The sequence below is a fragment of the Nicotiana attenuata genome, unplaced genomic scaffold, assembly GCF_001879085.1.
Source record: "Nicotiana attenuata strain UT unplaced genomic scaffold, NIATTr2, whole genome shotgun sequence".
Classification (NCBI taxonomy): domain Eukaryota; kingdom Viridiplantae; phylum Streptophyta; class Magnoliopsida; order Solanales; family Solanaceae; genus Nicotiana; species Nicotiana attenuata.
The window spans coordinates 313,657-322,475 of NW_017670980.1; the positions used below are offsets into that span (position 1 = coordinate 313,657).

An 8,819-nucleotide genomic window follows, 5' to 3' on the forward strand; every position below is an offset into this window, starting at 1 on the left:
GGGGGGGAGGGGACGAGTTATTGCTTATGCTTCTCGCCAGCTGAAGATTCATGAGAAGAATTATCCTGTGCACGATTTAGAGTTGGCCACGATTTTTCATGCTCTCAAGATATGGAGGCATTATCTGTATGGGGTGTCATGTGAGGTTTATACTGATCATCGCAGCTTACATCATTTGTTCAAGCAGAGGGATCTCAATTTGAGGCAGCGTAGGTGGCTTGATTACTGAAGTATTATGACATCACCATTCTTTATCATTCGGGCAAGGCAAATGTGATCGCGGATGCCTTAAGCAGGAAGGCATAAAGTATAGGTAGCTTGGCGTTCATTCCACCAGGGGAGAGGCCACTAGCTTTGGACATTCAGTCCTTGGCTAACAGACTTGTGAGGCTGGATATTTCGGAGCCCAGCCGAGTCCTTGCGTGTGTTGTTGCTCAGCCTTCGTTATTAGGATAGATCAAGGCCCGGTAGTTCGATGATCTGGCAGTTCTTAGAGAGACAGTGATGTAGGGTAGTGCCAATGAGGTCTCTATTGGTGAGGATGGTGTTCTACGACTGCAGGGTCGCTTATGCGTTCCTAATGTTGATGGTCTGAGAGAGAGGACCTGGAGGAGGCTCACAGTTCGCGATATTCCATTCATCCGGGTGCTACGAAGATGTATCATGACTTGAGGCAGCATTATTGGTGGCAGAGGATGAAGAAAGACATAGTGGAGTATGTGGTAGGTGTTTGAATTGCCAGCAGGTCAAGTACGAGCACCAGAGGCTAGGTGGCCTACTTTAACAGATGCCTATACCAGAGTGAAAGTGGGAGCGCATTACTATGGATTTCATAGTTGGGTTGCCCCAGACCTTGCGGAAGTTTGATGCAGTGTGGGTCATTGTGGATAGGTTGACCGAGTCGGCACACTTTATACCCGTTGTGACTACTTACACTTCAGAGAGATTGGCTCAGATTTACATTCGGGAAATAGTCCGGTTGCACGGTGTGCTTGTCTCCATCACATCAGATAGAGGCCCTCAGTTCACTTCTCATTTCTGGAGAGCTGTTCAGGGTGAGTTGGGGACCCGCATAGAGCTTAGAACAACATTTCATCCATAGACCGACGGGCAGTCGGAGCGCACAGTCCAGATCTTGGAGGACATTCTTAAAGCATGTGTGATTGACTTTGGAGGACAGTGGATCAGTTCTTGCCTTTGGCAAAGTTTGCTTACAACAACAGCTACTAGTCCAGCATTGAGATGGCTACATTTGAGGCCTTGAATGGGCGGCGATGTCGTTCTCCCATCGGGTGGTTTGAGCCTGGTGAGGCTAAGTTATACGGCACAGACTTGGTGAAAGATGCCTTGGATAAAGTGAAGTTGATTCAGGAAAGTCTTTGCACAACTCAGTCCAGACAGAAGAGTTATGCGGATCAGAAGGCGTGTGATGTATCATTCATGGTTGGCGAGAAGGTCCTTTTGAAAGTCTCGCCAATGAAGGGAATTATGAGGTTCGGGAAGAAGGGCAAGTTGAGCCCAAGATTCATTGGCCCATTTGAGGTGTTGAGGCGAGTTGGGGAAGTTTCTTACGAGCTTGCCTTACCCCCCAGTTTATCGGGAGTTCACCCAGTTTTTCACGTGTCTATGCTTCGGAGGTATCATGCCGACTTGTCCCATGTGTTAGACTTCAGTACTATTCAGTTGGATGAGAGCCTGAGTTACGAGGAGGAGCCAGTTGCCATTATTGGTAGACAAGATTGCCAGTTAAGATCCAAGAGGATTTCAGCGGTAAAGGTCCAGTGGAGGGCCAACCAGTCGAGGAGGCGACCTGGGAGTCCGAGGAGGACATGCGGAGCAGATACCCCCATTTATTCAGCACCTCAGGTACTTTTCTATGTCCGTTCGAGGACGAATGTTTGTTTAAGAGGCGGAGGATGTAACGACCCGACCGGTCGTTTTAATTTTTAGAACCCCGTTCCCCTAAATAAAACTTCCCGCACTTGCTCTAACTGATTTACGACCTGCGACGATGGTTTGTTCGGGTTTTGGAAGAGTTTGGGTTGAAATAGGCTCACTTGATTCTTTAAGATTTTCTTAAAAGGCTAAGTTTGACTTTGGTCAACATTTTTAGTAAACAGACCCGGACTAGTGATTTGACGGTCCCGGAGGGTCCGTAGGAAAATATGGGACCTGCGCATATGCCCGAAATCGAATTCCGAGGTCCCTAGCCCGAGTAATGAATTTTTGTTGAAAATTGTTAAACTGGAAATTCTAATGATTTAAAGAAACTAAATAATGAGTGATCGCATTGGTATCGGACTCGTATGTTGGTTTCGAAGCCCAGTACAGGTCCAATATATCATTTAAGACTTGTCAAAATTTGGTGTCAATCCGAGTAGTTTAAGTACGTTTCGGCACGTTAGAAGTGAATTGAAGAACTTGAAGTTCATAAGTTTGATTCAATTGGTTTTAGGGGTGATTCTTAGATTTAGCATTGTTTCGGGCGTTCCGAGGTTCGAGCAAGTCCGTTTCATGATTTCAATCTTGTCGGTATATTCGGGCGGGGCTCGGGGGCCCCGAGCGTCAATCAAGCGAGGCTCGAGTGAAGTTGGAAATTTTGGGAAGGAGCTGAAGCTCCCAGCTATCTGTCATAACCGCACCTGCGGTTGGTCAGCCGCAGGTGCGAGACCGTAGAGCGGTCTTCCTCTCGCAGATGCAGCCAAGCCAGGCCAGGCCCAAAGCCGCAGAAGCGGCTATTTTTCCTCAAAAGCGGAGCCGCAGTAGCGGCTTGCATCTCGCAGATGCGGCCCAATAGCCCAGTTGCGTTTTCGCAAAAGCGGGCGACTTTCCGCAGATGCGGTGAGCGCAGGTGCGGCCCAGGACCGCAGATGCGGAAATCACTGAAGCAGTGAGCTCATTCAATACGGGCTCCAGGCCATTTTTTCCCACTTTACACTCATTTATTGGGCGATTTTGGAGCTCTTGAGAGAAGATTTTCACCTAGCATCTTGAGGTAAGTTCATACTCCTTATTTCTAAGTATAATACTTGAGTTTTGGGTAGATTAACACACAAAAATTAGGAAAAATCAAGAGATAGAGCAAGACCTAGGGTTTTGATAAAACATAGGTCTCATTTGATAACTCGTGTTAATTTATTTGACTATGATTGTGCCTTATGTGCCCTCTTAATGATGATTTATATTATGGATCGGGCCGATCGCCTCGGTAGAAATAGATGTATCTATGGTTCGCGCCATTCGACCCTCTAGCAGTGCACATTTCTTTCATATTGGACCGGACCGTACGACCTCGGCATAATGTGCGCATGATATCTATGTGAATTCATATTCATGACTTGTCTTGTTAAGTGCCCTGAAATGTAAATTGCTAATTATGGAATTTTCTAGAAAATGGCTTTTCTAGTGAAACAATTATTATATTAAATGACCCTAGTAAGTGTCAAGTCGACCTCTCGTCTCTACTTCTTCGAGATTAGACGGGAAACTTACTGGGTACATATTGTTTATGTGCTCATACTACGCTTCTGTACGTAATTGTACAGGATCTGCGGCAGGTACATCTGGTTATCAGTCTGGTGTGCACGCTTGATTGTAGTCCAAGATTCCACGGTGAGCTGCTAATTTCCTATGCCGACCAGCAGCGATGGAGTCATCCTGTATTTTCTTTTGCTGTCTATCCTAGTTCTGACAGTAGGGTAGATTATTCTTTTGTATATTCTACTAGATGCCCATATACTTGTGACACCAGGTCTTGACACACGCATTAGTAGGCTATTCTTTTGGGATTTGTATAACTATTTCGGTTCGATGCAAATTATTTCCTGTTTTAAGCTTTACTTAGAGTTTGTGATGACTGTTTGGGGAAAGATAAAACGAGAACATATTAAAAATTCCGCGTTGGCTTGCCTGACAACAGTGTTGGGCGCCATCACGACCTGAAGTGGAATTGGGTCGAGACAAGGAGCTCTTTCCTCATTTCGAAAAAAGATCTTGGACTTCAAGAAAGACATCTTTTACACACATTGTTCAAAACATCCCTTTTTACACACCTTGAGAGTTGCTGGAACACACATCTTTGAACAAAAAAATCAGCAGCTGAATACTTTAGTAAGCTGAAGTTGGTGAGCTTTAGAGTGACTCCTAGAGTGCAAAAATCATTAAGAAAAAATAGAGCAATCTTTTGGCTAAGTTCTGAGTTTGTTAGCTACTAGTTTTAAGTGTCTTCGTGGAATTTTCTGGGTTGTTTCTAACACTGATCTGTTGCTGGTTGTTGCTCTTTTTCTGCTATTTCTGCCGTTGTTTCTGCCCACTTCACTACTGTTTATTCTTTTGCTATCCAGGTAATCCTTTAAGACTCGTAATGTATATCTTTTCAGCAATGGGAACAACTTGAACCTGTTGCACCATTTAAACGTGTTTGATGTGATGATAGTTTGACAACAAAAGAGCTTGGATGTTATTGTTATGTATCAAGCATGTAATAACGTGAATATAGTCCTTTATAATACTTGAATATCGAGATGTAAGTTTTTGAATATGATACGTAAGTCGTTTATGGGGTTCTAAACATGTTTTCAAGATATTGTATCCGAGTAACAATACTAAGTATGCCATGAATGACTTTAGGTGTATGACACATAGCATGATTTTGTTTTAGTTGCTAAAATTACACTGCCAATATATGTTTCTAGGAATGCTGTAGTAATATCTTTGTGAATCTGGCCATTTTTCCGGATTTGCAAAATTGGCTATTTTTGTAAAGTGGGCGTTCATACAATTGTGACTATGTAGTTAGTGGTCATGAATGCATACTAAGTAAAGAGCTAAGATTGTATCAACTCTAGGCCTTATTGAATCAAATAAAAGCTGGCCCATTTACCTTTAAACAACAAAATTACCCCTTTTCTTCTATATAGCATTGGGCCAAATGAATCCATTTCTTGGCCCATTTTTAATAATAATTCAGCTAGCCCATATTTTTAGTAATGCCAGATGGGCCAATAATGTTCTAGTCCACTAGCTTACCATTCTCTAATGAATCATTAAACTTACTCAGTGCCTTGCAATAGCCAAATCTAAAGCTACCCTTTTTCTGTAAATTGATACGTTGGCCCAATAAGTAGTAGTTCTAACAATGATCCCTATAGGGATCCTAGTCGAGTAGTAGTATACAATGAATCCACAGCTACCACCGCTGCTCAGCGCACCCTCCCCCCGTAACTTCGTTTGTTTAGTAATACTAAGTATCGTTCATGATCACACAAAAAAGTTATATATAAATATATGTTACCATAGTTTTAATCAAATGAACGCTTGAATTATAAAATTACCAAAAAGATAAACTTTTTTAGTTAAAAGCACTTATTGAAAAAATATTAACAAGAATAATCAAGTAGTGCATTTCAAGAGGATAGTGAAGGCTAAATGCGAAGTATGGTCCACCTAAAGAATTCAATAGCTTAGCTTAGGACCACCTTAGTTAAGTTTTTATCCGTCAGTAAGAACCCATAATCATGCTTTTGAGCCTAGTATACAAGCAAACAGTACAATAATATTTTTGAAATGACTATAATACCCTTGGTCGACCTCCTCTTCTCTTTTCTATATAATAGAATATATNTGTTCATCGTGGCGTTTTTTTTTTTCTGCAAAATTCAGTGTTTCTATGTGCATTTGACTGTTAAAATAATATTTGGAAGTAAATAAATCAGGCCTTTTCGCATAGGCGCCTTTTCCATTTTTACATTGTGCTATTAGATGTGCCCTTGTCATTACCAATTTCGTGTGCAAACAGTAATGTTTTCTGGAGTTTGTATGATTTTATCTTCATCTACTGCAACATAACTAACTCCACTCATGCAGGCTGATGGATTGATCAAGGATGAGGCTCAGTTTGTTCGTGTGGCAATGGGACATGAGGGTGAATCTCTTGATGAATTTGTCGAAGCACACAAAACAACTTTGAATGATATCATGTACTTTCCTACCCGGAATGCTTATGGTCTCTCAAGTGTTGCTGGAAACATGGAAAAGCTAGCTGCTTTACAGAATGAGTTTGAGAATGTGAAGAAGAAAATGGATGATGATACTAAGAAAGCAACAAAGCTTGAGCAGAAGATCAAAGTCCTTACTAATGGATATCAGGTACATTTAGCGGTTTAATTGTTGAATCTGAATGTGGTTACAACTTCCTGTACAGTTCTCTGTTTAATAGCTTCATTTGTCTGGAGGTTTGATCTGCAAGCAGACGTGTTTCTAGTTCTTACATGGATCTTTCTTGGCTATCCTACCTCCTTTTTTTGGGTTTTGAGAGTTGAGATGTAAGCTATAAATTCCAGCTAACAAATATTCATTGTGGATGAGCAGATGCGAGCTGGAAAACTCTGGTCACAGATAGAGGCTACGTTTAAGCAAATGGACACAGCAGGGACAGAACTTGAATGCTTCCGAGCATTACAAAAACAAGAGCAGCTAGCAGCATCACATAGGATCAACAATCTGTGGGAAGAAGTTCAGAAACAAAAGGAGCTTGAACGTACTTTACAGAAAAGGTACGGTGACCTCATAGCAGATAAGGAAAAGATGCAGCATCTCATGGATGAGTACAGAATACAAGCTCAAATGCAGGAAGAAATTGCAGCAAAGAATCGTGCTCTTGAGCTGGCCAAGGCAGAAATGGAAGAAAAGCAGAGCACATTTGCTGCTACTGAAGCTGGTGTGGAATCTTCAGGTACTGGCCAATGCTCCAATGCAGAGGAAACTTTTGCTTCTGCCGCTCATGTATCATCATCTGCTATTGAAGCTGATGATGTGCCTGTGGAATCTTCAGAGACTGGCCATTAGCCGTTTTGCCATCGATATAAATGCTTCCCCTGAAATAATCTACTGTGAGGGCCACAGTGTGACCATAGAGAGGATTATGATATGCTGAAATTATAATGAGGAAATTATCAGGGAGACGAAAATGTGCAGATTTATGCTTGTGTTTTGCATTTGATTCATGGTTTCATAGGTGAATCTGGAGTAGGAAGAATAGTAATTAATTTTGTGTGACAAAAATAGCACTTTGGTCCTCATTTAGCAAGTATTAGGCACTCTTTCTGCATTGGTAGTACGATCAAACTCAATAACTTTTTGATATGTTCAAACTCCAGAAACTTGTAAATTCATGGTCTATAGCTGATATTTGAATTGTTATACGGATTTGGATGAGGAGCCTGGTGCTGTTTGTGTCAAAAATAAGAGATGTAAATTTACATATCTTTTTGTATACTGCAGTGTTGGTTCAATTCTTGGTTGCAGAGCAGAGATACTGCAGCTCGATGTTACGGATGTGAAAATGGACTGCTTTCAGGCAGAATGATAGGACGATAATTCTGTTGGATCTAGAGACTTGCATTCGAACATGGTTTCACAACCTCCTTTTGTGCCATGTTGTATGCGTCATAGGATGAAATTTTGTACTATTTAATAAGTTAGAGGATTAACCTAATTCTGCAAATCAGTTGATCTTAAATGCAGTCTTCCCAATTTTTAGGGGCAGAAGCAAAACCGGGATGTTAATGGATGCAAAAATATCACTACTATTTAACAATTCTTTGTCCAAAAAAAGAAAAAATGGGGCGAAGGATTGTATCCAAATATACCAATTTCCCTTTCATATGAATATTATCTGCATTGAGAATTTGAGATCAGTGTTTTGCATGCTATACATCAGTATTCTGGCTATCCAAAATGATATACTAAAACGGTGGAAGCTTTTATTATTTCTGAGACTGCTTTTGTAAACAGATTCCTTTATTTGGAAATGAAGCACCAACTGTGACGACAACCAAACGCGACCAGCTCATTCTTCCATTGTTTTCCTTATGATGTTTTATACCAGTATCACCTCAACTTTTTTGGGACTGAGGCGAAATTATTGTTGTTGTTAGTTTATACCAACTTTATCTATTCAAACCAAGATGCACCTAATTCCTTAGCCATGAATGCATACCTGTCTGCAGCTTCATCAATCTGCAAGCATATTAGCCGTTTTTGACAAGCATATCAAGCCGCGTCACTTTGAGCCAGGCCAACAGGTATTGCTATTCAATTCTAGACTACGACTGTTCCCTGGGAAGCTAAAGTCGAGATGGTCAGGTCCGTTTGAGGTGGTGCGAGTTACTCCTTATGGTGCAATCGAGTTGCGAGCTTTAAATGGCGAAAGGAAATTTTTGGTGAATGGTCATAGAGTCAAGCATTATTGGGGAGGAATGATTAATCGCGAGAAGACCAAGGTTGTACTCGCAGATTAGTAAGCGAGACTCTGCGTCGTGCCGCGACGTTTAATCAAGCGCTTGTTGGGAGGCAACCCAATTTTTATTGCTTTCCTAGCTTAACTTCTTAATTTTTCTTTTAGAATAGGTAGAGTATCGCATTTTCTTTATAGGGTTAGAAATTTTAGATGTAATGGTATAGGATGTGTAAAATTGGGTATGTATAAGGCTCGGGGGATCGGGAGGTTTCTTAAAAAAAAAAAAAATTTAACGTGAACAGCGCCCAGGCCAGCGCCCAGCGCTGCCTGGAGCGCCAAAACCAGTAAGTTCAAGCACCCCAGCGCCAAGCATAGCGCCAGGCGCCCAGCTGGGGGGGGTCCAGGTAAGTTTTTAATTTTTTTTCGTTATTTAGTTTATACTCTAACCCATACCCATTTAACCCAACCCATTTATACTCTTACACCATTGCTTTTGTATGTTGTATGTAGTAGAATCTTCTAAGTTAGCTTAATTTAGTATAGTCTAGTATTTGTGAAAGGCGCATTCCATATGTCTTTT

The 8,819-nt window shown here is 41.4% G+C and overlaps 1 protein-coding gene across 1 annotated transcript; it reads left to right on the top strand.

Moving 5' to 3' along the window:
* Window positions 1-5,844: 5,844 nt before the first annotated feature.
* LOC109244997 (cell division cycle 5-like protein) lies at window positions 5,845-7,263 on the top strand. Its single transcript, XM_019412170.1, has 2 exons — window positions 5,845-6,147; window positions 6,370-7,263. Exons 1-2 carry the CDS (start codon window positions 5,860-5,862, stop codon window positions 6,844-6,846), a joined length of 765 nt encoding a protein of 254 aa, XP_019267715.1. The 5' UTR covers window positions 5,845-5,859; the 3' UTR covers window positions 6,847-7,263.
* Window positions 7,264-8,819: the final 1,556 nt, after the last annotated feature.